The sequence below is a fragment of the Giraffa tippelskirchi genome, chromosome 12, assembly GCF_054371585.1.
Source record: "Giraffa tippelskirchi isolate mGirTip1 chromosome 12, T2T-mGirTip1v1.2.pri, whole genome shotgun sequence".
In the NCBI taxonomy this organism is placed as follows: Eukaryota; Metazoa; Chordata; class Mammalia; order Artiodactyla; family Giraffidae; genus Giraffa; species Giraffa tippelskirchi.
The window spans coordinates 24624096-24647721 of NC_137286.1; the positions used below are offsets into that span (position 1 = coordinate 24624096).

Sequence of the window (23626 nt, forward strand, 5' to 3'; positions counted from 1 at the left end):
ATCTCAAGAGAGGATACAGTTGATCTCAGTATGCATTATTAAATAGTTACTGAGTTTTATCTCCTATGTGACTACAATTCTAAAAGTATAATTTAAAATGTCATTGAACTATCCTTATGGATTAAAGATGCAATTAAAATAGTCACTGATATTATCATTTGCCTTTGTATTTATGTAGAACTCGCAGGCTTGCCACTTAAAAAAAAGAATTTTCTGTTTCTTTAGGTCAATTCTACCCGTGGTCTAATCTCTATACCAGACTAAACTTACTAAAACATTGCATCACCTTAAAATGAAGTATGAGAGCGGATTATTTCAGAGAGCATTTTTCTGATGGCCTAAAGGGTCACCTGCACTTTTTATATCTTTGGAAATGAGGGAAACAGCTGCTCTGACCTGACAATTCCTGTAGCAGTTATCTGGTCTCATGGGCATTTGACTAGGCTCTTCTTTGTGGGCAATTCAACCATCAGTTACACATTTTATTCAATCAGAATAACAAATGTTTATAATATTCTCAACTAATTTACCCTAATGTTTATTTTTCCCAACAGAGATAAAACAAATGGTATGACTTTTTCTTTCCTCAGGCAGAGTTCTATTCTGCTATCACAAAATAACACTGCCATATGACTTCCTTACCATTCAGTCCTAAATCATTAGATCCTGAGTGGGCAAGTGTCTGGGAAGTGATATTTACAAGGTGCTGAGGTTGTTTAGTTGCTCAGTCTTATCCGACTCTTTTACAACCCTATGGACTGTAGCGCACCAGGCTCCTCTGTCCATGGAATTCTCCAGGCTAGACCACTTGAGTGGATAGTCATTTCCTTCTCCAGGGAGTCTTCCTGACCTTGGGATTGAACCCAGGTCTCTTTTGTCTCCTGCACTGATGGGCGGGTTCTTTACCAGTAGTGCCACCTGGGAAGCCCTTATAAGGTGCTATTGCATATTAATAAAAACAGCTGGAATCTTGGTGACCAGGGGACATGTGACCCAGCTCCTGGGCTGGCTCATAGGCCCATGCCTGCAGCTGAAGGAGGATGGAGCCTGGTGCTTATCCCTGGACCCCTTAGCAGGAGCCTGATAGTGCCGTCTTATCGCCGTTGCCTATAGCTCTTGGTTCCTGGGGTCGTCAATAGTTATAACATCACCCATGTCAGGCTCAGAAGAAGAAAGCCATTTGCGAACATGTATCAGCCACGATTGCCGTATAGTTTCTCTCTTAACATCAGCTATTCCTTCCAAAACTGCTTTCAGGAGACAAGGATCACAATACCATTTTGGGTGATTTACAGATAATCAAATAAAACAGAACCTCAGAGGAGGAAGAAATACTTGACTTTTATTTTCTTGATTTTGCTTGCCTACATTTTTTGACCTTTCCACATATTATTTTCTATTTTTACATTGTAAAGTTAAAAAAAGAAAAAAACTATTTTTAAAACTTGACCACACACGTGTGCATATGTGCATGCACATACACAAAGGACAACTATATACAGAGGATTCTTTTGTAATAATTTTTGTTTTAAAAAAGTTAGTAGACTCAACAAGGATCTACTGTGTAGCATAGGGAACTCTACTCAGTACTCTATAACGATGTAAATGGGAAAAAAATCTGAAAAATAATGGGTGTACACCTGAAACTAACACAGTATTGTAAGTCAGCTATATAATCCAATATAAAATGGGCTAAAATAATAAAATAAAATTCTCTGGGAAAAAAAGCTAATGAAGCAGATTATAGATCTGATATCATCGTGTAAACATTGTTCAATTTTGTGTTCAATTTAGCTCTTAGAGATTTTTAAAATATCTTAAATTAATTTGGATTTGATTCTTCTAAGCCAGAATTTCCCCAGGTGTATTTTGTTGAATACTTCTATGAAAGACCCCAATGCTGGGAAAGATTGAGGGCAGGAGCAGGGGGGTGACAGAGGATGATAAGGTTGGATGGTATCACTGACTCAATGGACATGAGTTTGAGCAAACTCTGGGAGATGGTGAAGGACAGGGAGTACTGCAGTTCATGGGGTCGCAAAGAGTCGGACACAACTTACCGACTGAACAACAACTGTTCCCAGATATTCACGGACATCTGCCATCAGCTCAGTTTGGAAAACAAAGCACATTACCCACAGAACTCCCATCCCCAAACCTTCTTCAAACCCAAAAGATTTATGAAGTTCTGGAGATTCAGATGAGAAAGCAAACCTCGCCATCCTGACTGAGGGTTCCCAATAAATGATAATCAGCTGGTGTCACCCTATTCTATGTCATTCCTAACCGATGCTGGTAACAAGAATATAATATGTACTACCACCAAGGACTATTCTAAAGCCAAAAGAAAAAGAATCTGGCCCAGATTTGCAAATATCTCTATCATCATGGAATTACTCATATTCCTATTTGACACATAACCCTAAGATTTTCTAAGACCTCTAACCACTTTTAAAAATTGAAAGTATAATTATCTTTCTGTTCTGCTTTAATCTCCAAATAATTTGGCCACCCTTAGTGCCAGAGAAAGAATAAAGATATGTTCCCACACTTTGCAAACAATCTTCCTATCAGTAGGCCCCAAACAAAAACTGCTCAACCACAATGATATCGCTGCACTATTTTCGTCCCTTCCCTTAGTATTACCCTATGTGACCACACTAGGGGAATGTAGGTGTGAGGACAGAACACTCAACTACCCCCTCCCCACAGAGATGCACATGAAAATCAAACTTAAAAGCTGTGTGTGTAACATGGTGGGTGAACTGTGTGATTTTAAGTTTGTAGCCACAGGACATACTCACTGATTAGCCCCAAGCTGGGTAACTTCCAGGGTGCAGCCTGTCACCCATGGCCAACTTTTGCAGAACACTCACTATGTGCCAGGCACTGTGAGTATCTATAATTCTCACAGCAATCTCTGAGGGAAGGATTGCTACCATCTCCATTTAGGTTGGAGGAAACTAAGATTTAGAGAGTTTAAATAAATTGCCCAAGTCCACATAACTAAGGGAAGGGATTCAAAGCCACTAGTCTACGTTACACTGAATCATGTTTGTCTGTTTTGTTTTTGGTCTTCTCTGTTCACAGTGGGAATGCTGAGAGGCAAAACCATGACTCACCTTTGTATCTTGGTATTTTCTCTGTTCTCTGATCAAACTAGGTACTCAGTAAATATTTACTAAACTGATGCTTCAGTTTAGTATTTTTAAACTCATTGTCTCATTTTCTAGATCCTGGCTACTTGAGATAATCAATTTTGTGATGAGAAAGTCCCCACTTATAATCAGTACTAGTTGCAGTTAGTTGGCTCAGTGGTAAAGAATCTACCTGCCAATGCAGGAGATGCTGGAGCTGTGGGTTCAGTCCCTGGGTCAGGAAGATACACTGGAGGGAGAAATGGCAACCCACTTCGTTGCACTACCTGGGAAGGCCATTAAATATAAATACCATTTATGTAAACAGATAATTTAGATTGTGTTCAATGAAATTTATTTATCTTGCTTTAAATCTAAGGAGATTTTTATTGATAACACTCCCATATTCCTGTGTGGTAATACTCCTGATAAGCATGAACATTTTTCTATAAAAACTTGGCCATTTTTCTGGACTACACAACGTATAGACAGACATATTAGCAGATGTTTATTCAACACCTTCTACATGCCAGGTTTTGTACTAAACATGTTTAACTACACTATCTCCTTCAATCCTCACAACATGCCTATCAGGAGACATTTTACTACTATTTTCTCTATTTTTAAAGATGAAGAAACTGAGGCTTAGAGAGAGCAAGAGGCTGCCTTAGCAAGGGGCTCACAGTAAGTTAGCACATCAGGATGTGAGCTTAAAGTGGTTGGATGCCAAAGTGCTTGCACGAAAAGAATCTGTCATACTCTGCCATTTACCTAGAAAACATGGATTAAAAACAGGGCTGGACTATTAAGAAGAATGTATTTGAATCAGTTCTAATGAGGTGGATGAAACTGGAGCCTATTATACAGAGCGAAGTAAGTCAGAAGAAAAACACCAATATAGTATATTAACGCATATATATGGAATTTAGAAAGATGGTAACGATGACCCTATATACGAGAAAGCATAAGAGACACAGATGTAAAGAACAGACTTTTGGACTCTGTGGGAGAAGGCGAGGGTGGGATGATTCGAGAGAATAGCATTGAAACATGTATATTATCATATGTGAAATAGATCGCCAGTCCAGGTTTGATGCATGAGACAGGGTGCTCAGGCCTGGTGCACTGGGATGACCCTGAGGGATGAGATGGGGAGGGAAGTGGGTGGGGGTTCAGGATGGGGAACACATGCACACCCATGGCTGATTCATATCAATGTATGGCAAAAACCACTACAATATTGTAAAGTAATTAGCCTTCAATTAAAAAAAAACAAACAGGGCTGGAACACAAAGCTGAAAGGGGGCTCTAGTTCTCGGGTTCAATGTGACTTCAGTAAGAATTTATTTGTTCATTCATTTACTCATCAGTTACTTCTTGAGCACTTATGACATGAAGGACTCAAACTTTACACTTGGGATATACTATTATTAGTACTTATTTTGGCCCATCTCTGAAGGATGTAGGATGCTTATACCAAATTTAATGGGATTTGAGCCTTTTCAAGAAAAATTTCAGGAGTTATTTTTCCAGATTGTGGCAAGTAAATAACCCTAACGCCTCCTTCTGTTTTTCATACAATGAATTAAAGCAGCAATGACTTTTTAAATGACAGCTTGTAAACTTTCACAACCACAAAATATTTTCTCATCCTCAATTACGAATATGATTTTATATGACATAAGAAGTTAATTTTGAATAATAACATATTTTTTTCTCACAAAGTGAAATTCTAAGGCAATACAGTATTGTAAAATCATGATTTAGTAGTCACACTCTGTGCTTCAGTTTTTCAATTTTGAGAATGGAGATTTGATAAAACATATATTCTTGAGTTCATGGGAAGATCAGTAAGATAATTTTGGCCAAACCACACTGAGATTCTCCAATGAAACCAATTTCATAAGGATGAAATGTTAACTGAGATAGAAAATACATGCTAAGGTCAGAGTGATGCTGTGTCATCAAAGCTCAGCAACTTAGAAGGCAGGAAGACAGCAGAGCCAATTGACTCCTCAGATATTAGCTTGCCAAATTAAATAAGGGACAAAAAACATCTGTGTAGTAAACCCTGCTTTAAAACTTATGATTCACTCATATATACATTTCAGTCTTCACCCAGGTCAGTTACTAACAGAAGTTGTAAATTAATTTCCAACATGAAAAACATTTTCCTAATGTCAATGCTGATATCTTATCTGAGGTAAGGATATGGGAGAGTAGAACAACAAATCTCTGCCTCTCTCTCCTTTCTTTTTAAATAAAAATACACTAAACCTTACATACGATTGTTTTACAGCTCAATTGATAAGGTGTGTTCCTTTTTTTTTTTTGGTCCAAGAAAATTTAAAAGCAACTAATTTAAATATGCAAAATTATCTTGAGTTGTTCATACGTGAACTTAAAAGCCATGCAACACAGGAAAATTAAGTAATTATGCCTCCAAGTTATTTACTGCAATTAAGCTCATTTATCATATGCAAATTAGTGCAAACTGGTCTCATTAGTTACTAAATTACTCAATATGAGCTGAACAATGTAGCACTCCAGTTTGTAATGAAAAATCCCTGTAGAGGCAAGCAGTATCAATTAAGCTAATTTGCATATGCAAATATATTCACTAACTTTCTCTTTTTCTATATTTAGTTTTACATTTTCTTACCATTCTGGATCATAGGGAAACTGCAGGGTCACTTACCTTTTTCTCTTTCCTGTTTTATAGCTAAAGAATGCCTCTATTACTTGAATTTTATTTTATTTTAGTACTGATGTCAAGCAGGATACCACTTTGCCATCAAGGGCCATAAGGAGTAAGAAGATGAACCTTTCCTAGAGATGATCATTTCTTTAATATTTGTAAGTTCCAATAAAATAATACGGGTGAAATTTCAATTCATCAATAAAATAGAAAATACGCTTAATGTATCATTCTCTCTCACAAAAGTCTTTTGAAAACATTGCTATTAAATGTAAAATGTGATGTTGACTTGGCAACATCTTAAGTAATAATTTTTATGTTTGTATTAGTCAGTTCTTGAGCTGTTTTAGGTATTACTCACTATTCTCTGCCCAGATATTTGAACTGTACTAGTCAATCTTTTATTGTCTCTTGCTAGATCCAATGAAACAAGATGCTAATAACAGATGTTGCATTCTCCAGCCCCACCCCAATGTGATTGTAAGTAGCTCTTTTGTCTATAACCTAATTTCCCTAGAGAATCTTCTTAGTCTTCTACAATTGAGTGGGTCTCAAGACACTGACGGAGAAGGCAATGGCACCCCACTCCGGAACTCTTGCCTGGAAAGCCCCATGGACGGAGGAGCCTGGTAGGCTGCAGTCCATGGGGTTGTGAAGAGTCGGACACGACTGAGCGATTTCACTTTCACTTTTCCCTTTCACGCATTGGAGAAGGAAATGGCAACCCACTCCAGTGTTCTTGCCTGGAGAATCCCAGGGACGGTGGAGCCTGGTGGGCTGCTGTCTATGGGGTTGCACAGAGTCAGACACGACTGAGGCAACTTAGTAGCAGCAGCAGCAAGACACTGAAGTGGTGCTGTCACTAGAAATACTTAAATGTTAACAGAAAAATCAAACGTCACAAGATATTTTGTTTCCCTTATTACACTGACCACAAATTTTTAAATATTTCTGATAAAGAACCTATGCTGCTGCTGAAGTTTGCAGTTTGAATGCCCTATAATTCAAACATTTCTTAATACCCAGAAATAATGCAAGGTTAATGAGTTAGCTACAGAAGGGTTCATGCAACACAGACAAATTCAAAACTAACACCTTGGTGCCATACTTCCACCACTATCTCCCTTTAGGGAATTTCTTATAAAATATTTTTATTCCCCCAAGACTTCATTTAAAATAATTGCAGTTCTATATCATTTATATACAAACATGTGGATATTTATGAGCATATTCACCCAACTCAGAAAGTTTCATTTACTATAATATCCAAAATTAGTTATGGATAAAACCAATTCTTCAATTACTTTATAAGTAAGTTATTAGTAGTGATATGTATTACTCAATGTCAGTAACTTAACAGGCACCCTTCTGTAGTTCACCATAATGTATTCACGATAAATACAAACATAAACCCTAAAAAATCTTCCACATACAAAGTTTGATTTGATTGCTTTGTTTTGACACCTGTGAGGTAAGTAAAGCAGCAATACTATGGAGTATTCAAAAACAATACTACAATTTCACATAACAATTATAAAAGCTTTATTTACAGAATGAAGAAAAAAACAAAACCCTCAAACCCTTCTGCTAAGGGCATGCAAATAATTAAAGAACTCCATTCATAAATCTGGCACCTAAGGGAAAGTCATTCCTCTAGTTAATTTTACGAGTTACAAGGATGCTGTTATCATTTTCTGTTCCGTTAACTTTGATAAAGTAAAATATGAATATTCTATCTGGTCTCTAAATTGGGTAAGTAAAAGTAAATACCGCTTATACTTTATTCATATCAAGGAATCATGAAGTAAGAACAATAATGCCTAAAGAGAACTTTTAAAGCAGGAACCAAATCAGTGTTGAATCACAAGTACTACATTCAGGAAAAGACCTCACATGATGCCTCAAAGTTCTTGGATTTTTCTTGTGTGTGCTTAGTCGCTCAGTCATGTCTAACTCTCTGTGGCCCGATGGAATGTAGCCTGCCAGGCTCCTCTGTCCACAGAATTCTCCAGCAAGAACACTGGAGTGGGTTGCCATTTCCTCCTCTAGGGGATCTTCCTGACCCACGGATTGAACCCATGTTTCTTGCGTCTCCTGCACTGGCAGGTGGGTTCTTTACCACTAGTGCCACCAGAAAAGCTTGGGATTTTTATTTAACCTGTCACAAATAGCACAATTCTCAATTTGACCCCTTGCCTCCAACTCCTCCTCTCATCAATGAATCACAGAAGAATAAAGTCAGCTAAAACGCCTTGACTCAGGCCCAATGCCCCCACCTCACAGTCGTGCCGCAGTGAGGCTTACACACCTTGACTGTCTCGCCTCTTCTACAGAAGATGCCCCTGTGCTGAAAATCCTACCTGAAACAGCTATAGGTTCACTGAAGCTACAGTAAGGGTCACAGTATATATGATATAAATGGTGGCCCCAGAACTGCACAGTATGAAGCCTGGCCCATGGCCATACCTGTGTATACCAGTATTAGATCATTAAATTGGAAAATAACTTTTTAACAGTTGATTTTTATATTGATAGAATCACCATTATATTTATTTTGCCCCTCTCAGTAGGAAAGAAGTCACATTTAATGGATCTATAAAACTTCCTAAATTTTCATAAGAGAATATATGGCTAATAAGATGTAACTTTACAGGAACTAAAGAGCTTCTTCATGAAGGTGAAAGAGGAGAGTGAAATAGCTGGCTTAGTTAAAAAAACTAAGAACATGGCATCCAGTCACATCACTTCATGGCAAACAGATGGGAAAGAAATGGAAACAGTGGCAGGTTTTATTTTCTTGGGCTCCAAAATTACTGTGGATGGTGACCACAGCCATGAAATCAAAAAACGCTTGCCCCTTGGAAGAAAAGCTATGACAAACCTAGATAGCATATTAAAAAGCAGAGACATCACTTTGCCAACAAAGGTCTGTCTAGTCAAAGCCATGGTTTTTCCAGTAGTCATGTATAGATGTGAGAGTTGAACCATAAAGAAAGCTGACTGCCAAAGAATCGATGCTTTTGAACTGTGGTGCTGGAGAAGACTCTTGAGAGTCACTTGAACTGCAAGGAGATCAAACTAGTAAATCCTAAAGGAAGTCAACCTTGGATATTCATTGGAAGGGCTGATGCCAAAGCGGAAACTCCAATACTTTGGCCACCTGACGCGAAGAGCTGACTCATTGGAAAACACCCTGATGCTGGGAAAGATTGAGGGCAGGAAGAGAAGGGAATGACAGAGGCTAAGATGATTGGATGGCATCACTGATCAATGGACATGAGTTTGAGCAAACTCTGGGAGACAGTGAAGGACAGGAAAGCCTGGTGTGCTGCAGTTCATGGGGTCGCAAAGAGTCAGAAACGACTTAGTGACTGAACAACAACAATAAGATGCACACGGCAAACACATACACTGCAGTACGTAGAAGAGGTGGACCAAAAATTAAGAAGTCCTTAGCACGCTTTTCCACAAAACACCATTGGGGCTAGTATGGGGAACAGTGAGGCTTGGCACCTGGTGCAGGGAATTCCAAGGGATTTCCTGAGGCCCAGTTTTGGTGCTCAGAACTGATCTCTATTTTACCTTCCAATTTCCATCAGTTCCCTAATTCTGTTCACTACAAATATAAAGTCTTGCCTTTTATAACCCATCTTTTAAAATGTCCTCATCATTTCTTGGCAAGTGTTTATAATCTAGTGCTAACATCCTGGGTTCAAATTGAACTCTCACTTAACTAGCTATGTGAGCTTTAGTCATGTAATTGTTATGTGAGTTTTCTAAGAAATCTTAGTTTACTCAATTGTAAGATATGCAGAGTACCTGAATCACAGATACATACTGTATTAACTGATGATATAAGAAGAGCAGTTAGCATAATACACAGAACTCAATACATACCAAAAATTCAATAAATTTAAGCTAAAATCAACCTGGTGTAGGCCTTTTCTCATTAAACCACACTTTACTTGGTATTTGAATTAGAAATGCAAACTTATAATCAAAATACTCAATGGAAAAAAAAGGTTAAATAAATTATGATACATCCATAGGATAGAATGACATATAGCCATTAAAAATAATGGAAGCCTATCCTTTCCTAATGCAGACATGACCACTTTATATTGATTTTTTAAAAGTTGACTGCTAAAGAGCATATCATTGGCCAATGCTTGACCCCGTGAATTTCAGAAATATAAACATACTCTTAACAACATTAATACAAAATTGTCCCGTAACACTATCTTCTCATCTCCAAACCAGACTTTACCACAAACATCCAAACACTTCTACCTTCTATCACTTTTTAGGTTTGTCTTCTAAACCTAAAATTTTACTGCAACTGCTTTAATTGATGAGACCTATGACATCTCTTCAATATTTGTCCTCCTAAAGGATTTATATCCTCAGTCACCTTGATATTTCTTCCTTGCATGCTAAGTCACCTCAGTCATGGCTGAATCTTTGTGATCCCATGGGCTGTATCCCACCAGGGTCCTCTGTCCATGGGATTCTCCAGGCAAGAATGCTAGAGTGGGTTGCCATGCCCTCCTCCAGGGGATCTTCCTGACCCAAGGATTGAACCTGTGTCTTCTGCATTGGCAGGCAGGTTCTTTACTCTTATCTTTGTCTACTCCTTTCTCATTTTCTATTTGCATCTTGAAGTAATGACATGTATGGGGTTGCCTCTCCTCAGCCCTTTTCTCCCCTTGTTCTGTATCATCTCCACTAGCCTGCAACTTACTGCTTGATCTGAGCTACCAATCATCTACACAAATCAGTAATGCCCAACCCTGTTTTTACCCTTTGCCTTGATCTTTCTCTAGAAGATCAGACTCTGGTTTCCAACTGCTTACCTCTTTCGGATTTGGCTATGTAATGAGATATCCCTTTCAGCCTCTTAGGCAAGAGTATCACTAGGAACCTTTTATCAGGCTAGAAGATCTGTGATCAATGATAACTCCTTCCATTCCCTAGCTTTTCGTCTCTAATTCAAACCATCTGCCATACCTGTGTCTCTATTCATAGAGGTTCTATCTCAGATAAGATCCTCATCTGGATATTAGACTGTTACAATAGTTTCCTAAATTGTCTCTTTATAATAGCCTCTCATAACACAAAGGATTCCTAGATTGTATTTTAATAGTAACACCAGAAACAAACCAAAGGTTTATCTTGTCACTCTCTTGTATGACAGCCTTCTCCACAGGCTTATTGCTGATTATACAATCCTGGCTTGGCTTACTGGGCTTGTGCAACATGGCTCATAAGTTCTCCATCTTTATCTCTTATGTGCTCCTCTGCGTATGTGACATGGCCATCAAATTGAACATCTTAACAGTCCCCCAACAAGATCTATTGGAGAAGGCAATGGCACCCCACTCCAGTGCTCTTGCCTGGAAAATCCCATGGACGGAGGAGCCTGGTAGGCTACAGTCCATGGGGTCGCTAAGAGTCAGACGACTGAGCGACTTCACTTTCACTTTTCCCTTTCACGCACTGGAGAAGGAAACGGCAACCCACTCCAGTATTCTTGCCTGGAGAATCCTAGGGACGGCGGAGCCTGGTGGGCTGCCGTCTATGGGGTTGCACAGAGTCGGACACGACTGAAGCGACTTAGCAGCAGCAACAAGATCTATTATGACTTGCCTCCACACTTTATGTTCTACATTTCTTTGCACGCAATGTTCTTTGGTTGTCTTTGGCTAGTAAACTATTCATCCATCAACAACTTTGAGTGGTCTTCTCTGATGCTTTGTGGCAAATTCAGAGCCTCGCCCTTTCATAGGCCCCTAGTAAAATACTTGACCAGTGTGATGCTTCTTACTTTATGGAATCTCCTGGTTCTTTAACCAAATGATTTCAAGCTAGTTAAGGAGAGCAGCTGTGTGCCTACTACAGCAAATTATGTTGATACTAAGTATTTACTCTTTTTCTTTTTTGGTAATGATGGTAAACTGTGATGTTAGAGACTATGCCAACCTTGTTGACCACACAGGTTTGTTCCCCCCCCCCCCCGATATTTGCAAACAAAATAAGGGTAGGGGAGAAAGAAGAAAGAATTTGCCCCAGGCCCCATGAATCAACCAGATTCAATATGGAAACTCCTGAAGGAAAAATAAGGAAACCATGTTACCCAAGCAGACTACTGAGAAACCTTGAATGTGGTACACAGATCTATGGGTTGAAGAGTTATCCTGCTGGGAGAGAAGACAACTAACCAGATAGCCTAGAGGAAGACCTTCTTGTTACTAGTACTTCCCAATCCATTCCTATCTGCAATTTTAGCATATCATTTTGAGAAGCATATACAATTCTTCCCCTCCATGACCTTTGGTTTTAAAATCTAATGATAGGAGTTTCTAGTTTTCTATGACAATTTCAAGACTGTCTAGTGCAACCACACTTGCCTGCCTGACTTTCTTGAAAGCATCTCTACAAAGCTGTCTATACTTCTAAGGCTAACGGTTTTGAGTGTGTTGGAAATGCAGGCAGCTTTATTTGCGAGTTTTGTTATATGGAGGCAATTTCTTTTTCTATTCAACCTTTAACCCCTTCTCTTTTTTGTACACTCTGAAGACACACAGAATGTATCTAATCCTCCTTTTTTTTCTTCTTTTGGAATGAGGCCTTCAAATAGATAAGAGAGGATATTAATGTCCCTTTTATGCCACGTCTTTCCCACACTTAACTTCAGCACACCCTTTGCCACATCGCATGTAACACGATTTCCAGTTCATGCACTCATCTAGTTATTCCACTCCAAATGACATCCAGCTGTCTATGTCCCCTTCAAGAGTGCTGTTTAAGTCAGGCGTGACCAAACCAAAGAACAGGAGAGTTCAGCAGTCTCATCTAGATCCTCCACTCTCTTAAAGAAGTCCAGTGTTAAACTGACACTGGGGAAAGTCACTCTTATTTCTACACTGCTCTCACTGAGCTTACATTTACACTCTTAAGTCTTTTGTTTTAAATTAAATTCTTGCAGCTCCTAAGTCCCCCTCCCTACAAAACACTGAACACAAGATTTCCAGAGAGAATTTAGAGGATAATAGGATACCACTGGAATCATTTCTCTCACTGACGAAGTCTTACGCACTGATGGCTTCAGAATATAAATAGGAGTTATCCTGGATCACATCAGAATCTAACAATGTACATACAGTTGGCCCTCTGTATTCACAGATGCAACCAACCACGGATCAAAAATATTTGGAAAAAATCCAGAAAGTTCCACAAAGAAAAACATACACTTGCCACATGCCACCAATGATTTACATAGCATTTGCACTGTATTAGGTACTGTAAATAATTTAGAGACGATTTCAAGTATAGAAGAGGACATGCATAGGTTATATACAAATACCATGTCATTTCATATAAGAAACCTGAGCAACCACAGATTTTTTCTATCCACAGGGGTCCTGGAACCAACTCCCTTCACATACCGAGGGACAGTGGTGTATATGGTATCACTCATACAAAACTTATAACGGAGATTCTGGACAAAAATGTACGGGAAAGAGGGAATAAAAATGCAAAGATCTAGAAAGGACTAGCCTTCCTGTGTCCCTGAAACTTATTTACTACAAAGGTAATTCAAAACTTTATGTGCACAATAGGATGGCATTTCCTAAGGTATAGTTCAAGAAACATAGTTCTATGGGATGTTAACATATATTAGTGGAGAAATGAGAAAGATCAAAATAAATAAAAATAAATAAGGACCTTTCAGGCCTTAAATTTACAAAGGTGAATAGTGACATCTCAGACCTAATGAAGCATCAAAATTACCTAAAATGGTTGTTAAAAGTAACAAATTCCTGGATTTCACCCTGAAGACCCTGATTTACTAGGTCCAGGAGAGACCCCGGTATTTGTCGTTTGAACAACTGTCTCGATGACAGTGAAGCTGTCAGCCAAGGAACCATTTTGGAGAGTCACTGGGATTTGACCATGGACAATCTGATGAAAGCAGTTTTTCTAGGGTATATATTTTCAGAAATTACATGCTAGATTCAGTACCACTTTGGCTATCTAGAATTTGAAAGCACTGTAGAGACCTTTTTTAAAAAAAATTACTCTGAATGGACAGGAGTTTGTAGTTTAGCTTTGTTTTTACCCCAAATCTTATCTAAGAAAAGCAACCATCTTTTTTGAATAAGATGCCCAAACACCCCAAATATGTCTGTTTCTTCAATTCCACGTTAAAAATGAATCTCACATGTACAAAAAAAAGAAAAAAAGCTTTGGCCATGGCAACATTTATCCTGGAAACAGAAACAATGTAGAATGATGTGTCAAGTTAATGATTTGCAAAATCTTAACAGAAAAAGTTTTGAGTAAGTGGGGTGCTAAGTTTGGGATAAATTTTTTCCAAGACTAAATAACTACAGGTCCACGTCTAGTCACCCTCATATTTTTCATGAAAGTCACTGGAAAGATTAAATTATTAATATCTGTCTCCTTTTACTTAAAAACATACTTTAACATCTCATCTTGACAAAGTCGGTACTTTGGGAAAGCTAACATTAGGATGGGAAGAACTTATGAATACAAACTCAAGCAAAAAATAACTGAAGTTTGGCAACACATAAAAATGTCACATACTTTCACAACAAAACTTTGCTCTTCCAAAAACAAATTATAGCTCCAAAGACACACACATATGTTCACTTACAAATGCAGCACACACAATCATTCTGGGAACAGCCAGCTACTATACATTGTGCATCAACTCAATAGTGCAGTTCATCTCAATTACTATAGCACAAATAATACTTGCCCTCCCTTTCTCATTAATATTCTCTCAAGGGATGGCTTTCTAAAAAGAAAAAAATAAATTCATAAAAATTTCATAATTCCAAGATACAATAGCAACAGTCATACACATAGCTGCAATAAAAGGCATTTTCATAAAAAGACTAAACATGTGGATTTTTCTTAGCAAAATGTAAGCAAGCTTTTTTCATTTAAAAGTACCTGTAAAATGTGACTTCCCAAGTGTGCTTCAAATACTTCAATGGCCAGTGCACTGGGGCTTCTCCTTCTCTGTGCACCTATAACTTAAAGAAAAAAAGGAAAGAAAGAAAAAAAAGAAAGAAAAAAATTAAGTTGGGGCTCTGATTCACACCTTCAGCTTCATTTCTCTTTAATTGTATCACTAGATAGCTACTATATCTCTAAGATCTGAGAGAATCACAAGCCAGTTTTAACTCTGGTTCTCAGTTGCCTGAGCAAATCAGAGCCGAGGCTGAATTTTTATCTCAGAATATCTACTCCTACATACATTAAAATCAGATTTAATGTTTTTCTTTTTGGACTGTTTTCCCTATACTGGAGGAAAAAACATAGGAATGTTCACATTAAAAAAAAATAAATTAGCAAGCTCCTTTTCTTAAAATTTAGGTATTGGTATTTTTAAAACAAATACATATTTCCTTTTCCTCCCAGAGAAACCTGAACATTTAATATCCTCTAGACCAAGAAAAAAGCAAACAGGATTTTTTAAATGTTCTAATGCAATAACTTTATCATAATTTAATAAGCACATGTTGGCTAGGAGATTCTCATTAGTGACTGTTTGCGCTAGTGTTAAGTGTCTCGGAATGGCTGGATTTCATATTTACTGAACATTCATGTGTAACTATTCCTACAGAACCTGCAGGAAGCCCAGGTGGAAGCTTGTTTAGCCTGCACCTCGCAGCTCAGTGACTGTTTCCTTATCTGAATACTTCTGTCCTTCTGCCAAGGTATAATCAGTCTTTCTGTTCCTGGCGTACCTTACATGTGTTGTCTGTAGGCACATACACCCAGAGAGCCTCCCAATCCTCAACAGAAGGCCTTACTGCATGATATTTGGGGGATCCAGAATTGAGGGTTATTGCTTCACAATCTCCTTTTTTTTTTTTTTTTTTTGCATGGGGTCATGATTTGCTTTTAAATCTGTTCTAACTATTTTTCCAGTTTTAAAAAGTCCTCAAACATAAAAATCTACTTCGCTTTCCAGCAATTTATAAAAGAAAATATTCAGAACTTTCCCATATTTCAAACTAATACATCCCTTACCTCATCCTGCTTTTCTTAAAAATTGTATGACAAACCTCGATTCCCTCAAATCTAGACACTATGAATTGAAAATAAAATTAAATCCCCTACTTTCTTTCTTCTCCAAACACTTTCAGCTAGTTGACAAGATAATACCAGCACAACGCTGCTGGGATAATTTTGTTATGTCTCAGTTATTACTAAGTCAGTTAGTTAGATCCATACCTTAGTAGAGATTATAATACAAGTGTACTTAGGATTATTGTGCTGTGCAAAAGTAGGCAGTTCCCCCCTACAATTGTGAGCTAATGTCTGCCATGTCTGAAAGGCACTTTGAAACTAGCATTAGTGGTAAGTATCATTATTACTTGCAAGAGGAAATAAAAAGGACATTTTTTTTCAATGGGAAAATTTATAAAATATAATTAAAGAGTGATTATTATCAAGGAATATTCCAGTTGGAAGGGACTTTAGAGATCACTATTCTAACTTCTTCATTTGCTTCAGAAGCAAAACATACAACTAATAATCTTAAAATAGAAAAAATCAATTTTCTACCTTAACAGTAATCATTACTATAAGTATAGACATAAGATTTTTAAAATTTTAATATTAAGATGTACTTAAGACAGTATTACTTGGTGTGTGTGCATTTCTGATTAATTTCCTATTCTAACATGCACATTACTCCCTTCAAAACTCCTTTGGCATTTTTGATAATGCAGCTGTCTTGCTGAATACTGTTTTCAGTTTCTAGAGTGTTAATTGCACATTATGGTAGCTTGGTGTGAATGATCCCACATGAATAAAATCTGCAGTTCTCTCTTTTTTTTTTAAAGATTGTTGGGGGGAGGGGAGCTTTGGGGAGGCAGAAGGCGATGTTGAAAAACTTCAAAAGTGTCCACTCTGTTATTGAGGCAGTAATTAGGATTCAGAAAGCACTTTATTAATAGTTTAAAATTTGGGGGCATTTCAGGACTTCCAATTATGAGGTTCAAAATAAACCACTGTAGCTCACAGAAAAAATGGACTGATCTCAGAGAACATACGCTATTCTCCAAACTGGATTAAGAGAGGGGCAGCAGAGTAACAGCCACCAATCTACTGAGGACCTTGAAACATCGCAGGAAATGAAAGGAACATGTTCATTCACTAGAAGGTCCAAGGAGTATGCTCCAGTAACAACTGCCTTCTTGAAGCATGAACTATACTGCAGGAACTATACCGGGTTCCTGCAGGGGTTATTTAAGCCTGGCCATTGATGGCCATTCTTTTCTTGCCTTTCCTCAACTTAGGGCTCAGCTGTTCTTTAGGTAAGTGGTGCAAATGCATAAATAATTAGGAATTTTATTTTAAAAGCTTATTAGTCAGTCTGGGGATCCCACATGCCTTCATCAGGTCTTCTGTCAACGAGTCCTACACCTGCATAGTTATTTTCCTTTGTTCTTCAGATACTCTATAGAAACCCGAGTGTGCATTCTAGTACATGCTAGCATAACACACAAGAATCTTATAAGTGGTTTCATGCTTTTCCCTTCAATGGCATTTTTATAGCACTGGAACTTCTCTTGATTTATATGTTTTGCACTTATGCAGGTGATATGGGGCTGTAATGACAGTTCCTAATTTTACAACCAACATAAATATGTTAAACAGGAACCCATTATGCCCCAAGTAGAAGCCCAGCTCTGACTCAAAGCATTATTGGTGACTGAATAGATGTTAAATGTGTACTTTTTAGCTTGTACTTTTCATCCCACCACATTTGGGATTTTGAGTACTGAGATAATAATCTGATAACTCAGGAACAATGCAAACATAGTTATTTTGTTCCTCTATGTTAATCTCATTGTGTTTATGGAGTATCATTTATACCCAAAGAAAAACTAGAGGCACTTCCTCAATGAGGGTCATCATTCTCAGAAAAGTAATACATTGCTTATGAAGTTCTCTCAGACTGCTGTGTTTTGGAAGTTGACAGTTTCTAAAACCATTTGGTAGCCCCCACACACTGCATACTTGGTATTGCTATACAGGTTAATGTTTAATCTGCAGACACTTCATTCACTTGTCTGTTCAATTAAAAGACAATGCTTTGAAATGTAAAGAATACTAAATCAACCGAAAAATGCATAGCACATTGCTAAATAAATGAAACATGTAATCCTATATCCGTGAGGACTATATCTCAGTCAGTGACAGTGATGAGAATTGTATAATTTGAACAGGTTATATAAACTGGTAAAAGAAAAAAGAAAAAAACAAGCCACAGTAATTAAAATTCAATTCAGAATTTACTGAGTACCTATGTGATGCTGAAACTTGCTAGCCACTGTAGGGTAACTAGTGTTATAAAACCTCATAAACATTCCATCAGAAAATTTTAAGCAATTCGAAACAAACCTAGGCACAGCATAATATCATCAAGAAAACAACATGATCATTTCATGTTTTTCAAGGGTTAGAAATAAAACACCTAGAGTTTTAAGAGACTTTAAATGGAAGCAATGTATAGGGGGAAAGATTTTAAAAAATTAACTTAAGAAATTCTGATTGTCTCAGAAATATGAAATGATGTGATGAATCATTAGGATTGTACATTTGGCCTTTCTCTCATTAAAAAATGGAAGACAAGAAAAATGAAAGACAGAAGAAAACCCCAACCTGAAACATGTATCTGAAAAATTCGTTTTGTCCCTCAACGGTGTCAGCAAAAAATAACCTAGACTCTTCCACATAACCTTGTGAGGTAGTCTTTGAGAATTAATTAAGTGCAATAAAAGACAATCCCTCTTTGGGGAAATACACCACACACTCCCAGTCATATTCCTAACCAGTGCCCGTCACCTTCAGGGATGCACAAACGCCAGGAAGGCTGAGGATTATCGCTCAGTGGGAGTTTGACCTATTCAGACAAAAGGTCAGCTTGCCATTGAAGAACCCATTAGAAAACAGAAGCAGGACAGCTCAGTGGACACACATAATGAACGACGGAAAAGTCATGAGCCATTCTTGCCTTGTGTCCCGCGTTGCCCTTTTCCTCCTAACCCTCCCCGCCCCCATTTCCAGAGCAGCTGGAGCTGCCCCAGCCCCTCCCTGCACAGTTCACAATGGGAAGGCAAACCACAGGCAGGGAGAGAGAAAGGGGCACATTATTTCAGAGATCCCTTGAAAAAGATACTCAAAAGTGAAGATGAGGATGACACTGTGAGGCAGGGTTGCCCAGAAATTGTTTGATTTGGGAAACACTGTCATTAGCAGATAGGGAAGACCATTTCTGAGCTATTTTCTCCTCCAGCTCTCCCTGCACGGGGAGCAGTGGCAGGATGGGTGAGTGTAGCCTTAACGTTCTGCAGGTGGTATTTCAAGAGTGGAGTCATCCACCCAGTAAAAAGGCAAGCTTGGTGGGTACCCTCGGAATCTGTTGTGTAAGGGGCAAGACTCTGTTCCTACACTGAGCCTGGGGGAAGAGAGGACTACAGGAAATCCCGGACATCACTCCCTGGGCTTCAGCACTTGGGCTAAGCAAAGTCGGAGTCTGGGAAAGAAAAGAGTACAGAATGCTTAATGAGTCTTCCCATGGCTACCAAAGAGAAGAAAAGGGATTTCCCTTGAAGAATGTCAATTAGCCTCCCTCACTGTAGGGCAGATGAAGCTAGGGAGGGTTTTCTCAGAAGTTTATGAAGTATACAGCTGTGTCTATGTGTATGTGTGTTTCCCTATAGAAACAGACATTGATACGCTTTTATTGACTATGGGACCAAGTCTTCATTCTGACACTTATTCTTACCGCTCGACCTACTGCCCAAATTCACAGTCTGTACCCTTTCAACTCTAAATTCCTCACTGCTTGTGCCCTAAACACTGGTGGAATTTCAGGCTGAAATGGAGAGGATGCACTGGAATAACCAGTGGTAGGTACCTGATTAACCCAAACAGCAGCACTAAAATCGAAACTGTTGTCAAAAGCCCGATGTTGTGTGGAGTTTCCACACACTACATGAAGTGAAGGTCTGAAAACAAAGAACAACAACACTTTTTCAATGTACTTTCACTAGATAAGTTTTTTTGCCCCTTAAAATACAGGATAACTGAGAACCAGAGAAGAGAAATAGGGACAAGTATTGTTGATCTGGCATTTGAATGGTAGGTTAACATTAAATAATAAGAAAGAAAACCTCCCATATTCAAAAACAGTGTAGCATGGGTTTATTTTTGAATTCATATCCAGAATGTTCTAAAAAATACATTTGTATAATTCATATCTCAAACATATTAACACATTATATTACCAATTTAGACAAAAGAGGTATTTAATCTATTAAAATAACTGAAACTCTAAGAAGTCTTATGCTGATTCAAAAATTCTTTGATGCAACACATTTAAATTTCTCCCACAATTTAAGGATGCATTGAATATATTCAGGAAAAGCGTTAAGGGTGATAAGACTGAGAGAGTATTAATATTTACAAATGAATGGCTGGATTTAAGAAGAAGGAATCATGTCTGCTTTTATCAAAAAAACCTATCTGTATGGCTACAACTAGTACAAACTAAGGGGAATTGCACAAAACACTTAATGATCTGATTAAACAAGGATGTGTTTATCATGCACTTCCTATCTTCTGAAGAACTTAGACAGTAGTCATGTATTTTTGAACACTTCCTTTACAAAACTTTTCTTCATCAAAATGGTAAACTGCCTGAAAGTGAAATGACACCCAAGTATTACTTTTATAAGTCTTAAAAATGTTTCTTGTACAAATTACAGGGACTTCTTTTCAGTACTAAGTTTCCACTTTAAAGAGTCATTTTGCCCACTTGCCTTGCTTTTCCTTTGAAGGAAATGAGAGTTATCAAAGCAGGTATTTATTCACCTGTAGGCAGGGGAAGAGGAAAATAACTGTTCTCTGACAATCTGGAAGTTACTACAGGAGCTATTATAGGTACCTTACATGGGTTACCAAGAAGTTGATCAACACACCTCTTGAGAGGACCCAAACTTCCGGTTGACAAGGACATTCATTCTTAAGGCAATAGGGTTAGCTGCTGTTTGGAGCAACAGCACTGGAGGGGATGATGAAGTGCTGGCAGTCAACATCTCTGAGGACAGAAACCTCAGGAAAATACAGGCATGAGCCACAGCCTAAGCTGAAGGTTGGGGAGCGGGGTACCTCAGGGGAATCCTCGAGAGATGCACGGAGGTATAAGGGCAGGATTGAAGGAATAGATGAGGGTATGCTTTATTTCTTGATTCTGCAAAGTAATTGTTGCAAATTCAAACAGGACTCTCTAACAACTGTAGGTAACAATCATTTCAATTTAACTTTCTTAATCATTCTCATAACAATGTATACAAAAAACAGTCACTTTTACAGGACTTGAAATCCAACCACAACTCCAAGCCTTTTCTGAATGTATTTTTTGGCTTTAACAAAGTGATTCTGCAGGGCTTGCTTTGGATACAGAGTTTAAACAATTTAATTCCCTTTATACAGTGAAGAAAATGAGAATTTCCTCTTTGTATTTACAAAATAAAAAAAAAATGGATTATGACTAATTCTTGTCTTTGGATTTCCAACAGAGATATAAGCTATCATCAGTTGCACTCCCTCTCAATTTGGCAAAGTTTGAAGAGTAAAGAACAGAAACTATAGAACAGGAGAACCTCTGAGTGGCAGAGGGTCTTGATTTTTATCTAAAGTGAGCTCAGCAAAAGTTATCAACTAATTCATTCTGGCTTCAGGGTACAGCAGCAAACACTTACTGAGCCTTACTATGAGGCAGGCACGTTGCTGGGCCTTGAGAACAGAGATGACCGACAGAGAGTCCACTGAGTGAGACAGTCTTGTGTGATAGAAGGGTCCAGTGGGCCACAGGGAGTGGGCATTGCAGACACCAGCCCAGGCTCCAAGCCTGAACACGTGCCTGAGGTGGGAAGGTGCTCTGCCCGAATACCATCTGAAGCTCTGCTTCTGAGCTGCTTCTTTTCTTGTTGTTACTGTTCTCGTTTCTCTTCTTCCTATGATAACCTTCTTCTACAAATCACCTACTCCATTAAGTCGTGAAGGACCGAATACTCACCAACCACAGCTTTCAAAGGGAAAATTAGAGAGGACACACCTAATTTGGGATCTGAAAGCAGTACAAACTACACTAAGTTGGATACTTGTACTTTAATTGGTAGAAATGACCTCCCCCAATAATATGCTAAAACTGTTTTTGAGAAGTTGAAATTATTAATGGGTTTAGGTTTGGTATGCTCCCTCAGTAGGGGCTGAAAAAAAGGATTACTATACTTTCATTTTGCAAAATGTCTTAAAAGCCTTTCAGTTGAGTGCCATTGTAAGACGGTCACCTCTTCTGACCTCAATGTCACACAGACTGTTAGTGGCATGACTTTGCCCAGTAGGAAGGGACTAGAGAATATCATTGAATTGGTATGGTGTCAGTCAGCATGTGTGCATGCTAGGTTGCTTCAGTCACATCTGACTCTTTGCAACCCCATGGATTATAGCCTGCAAGGCTCCTATGTCCATGGAATTCTCCAGGCAAGAATAGTGAAGTGGGTTGCCATTTCCTCCTCCAGGGGATCTTCCCGACCCAGGGATTGCAACAACATTTCTTATGTCTCCTGCATTGGCAGGAGGGCTCTTTACCACTATCCCCACCTACACTCAGTGGCAAAAGGAAAAAGTCCATATCTGTTATCTTGATTTTTTTCCCCCAAGTCTAATTCCAAAGCTTCATGTTATGACAACTGTAAAATCTGCTACAAATGCTGAGGGAAGTCAAGCACAACCTTATTACTTCCATTCTAATGTTCCATCCATCCTCCAGGCTTTCCAAGGCCATTCATATGGCAGGGGGGCTAGGGAAAACTGGATCTGCAGGAAGTAGCTTGTGTCTCCGAGGTAGAAAGAATGCAGTGTCTCTGGCCCTTTCCCCTCCTCTCTCTCCTGTTCATCCACTCACATATTCATATTCACATCCTCTCACTTGCTAGCTCACTCTTGGACCCCATCAGTGATTAGTGGTGTGTTTAGTGACTTTCTGACAAAAGAACAGTCAAAACTAAATAGTTCCATGAAATAGTGGGCTGTTGACCCAAAGGACATAATGCTACAATTATAACAGCACCTGCTACTGAAAAAGTCACTGATTGATTTCCAGAGCTCAAGCATTTCAGACCATGGTAATACATTTATTTAAGAAAAATTTAGTGAACACTTAAAATATGGAAGATATTAACCTCATTGACCTAGGAGCTAGCGATATAAGCCAGGTTCCCATTTCCATTTCTGAATGCTTTCTCAATATGTCAGCAGAAGAAAGCTAAAAGCCTCCATGTGAAATTTGTGTTGAGTCTCTACTTTTAGCTGGGTACCATGACAGTGGATATAAAAACAAAATAGCATCATCCTGACCCTCCAGGTGACCAGAGTCTAGTGGGAAGACTTATACATACGCAAACAAAATCCAATGAATGTGTGACTCTCAACTCTGGATTGGGGAGGGGAGAGCAGTGGCTTTAGTATAGTGGCATGCTGGAACTGTGTGTGGGGAGTGAGCTCACGTAGACAGTCAGCTATAACAGCCAAGACCCTGGGATCCACTGGCTGGACATGGAGGCCAGAACAACTTCACCTTAACCTAGCTACATGTGCAAGGTTCCAGGCTCACCATCCGGTCGGCTCCAGCCAGCTTTTTCTCAAGCTGCAATCCCAATGGACTGTCACTCTCCTA

General features: G+C 38.6%; 1 protein-coding gene across 5 annotated transcripts in view; it reads right to left on the reverse strand.

Annotated features, from left to right (window-relative positions):
* The window catches only part of NPAS3 (neuronal PAS domain protein 3), a 925755-nt gene that overhangs the window by 464627 nt on the left and 437502 nt on the right, over window positions 1-23626 (reverse strand). For 3 of the 5 annotated variants that reach the window (XM_081547994.1, XM_081547996.1, XM_081547993.1), the window contains exon 3: window positions 14815-14897. In XM_081547994.1, coding sequence (XP_081404120.1) covers window positions 14815-14897 — 83 coding nt within the window. The remainder of the gene's footprint in view (window positions 1-14814; window positions 14898-23626) is intronic. The other 2 variants (XM_081547992.1, XM_081547997.1) reach the window with 1 other exon arrangement.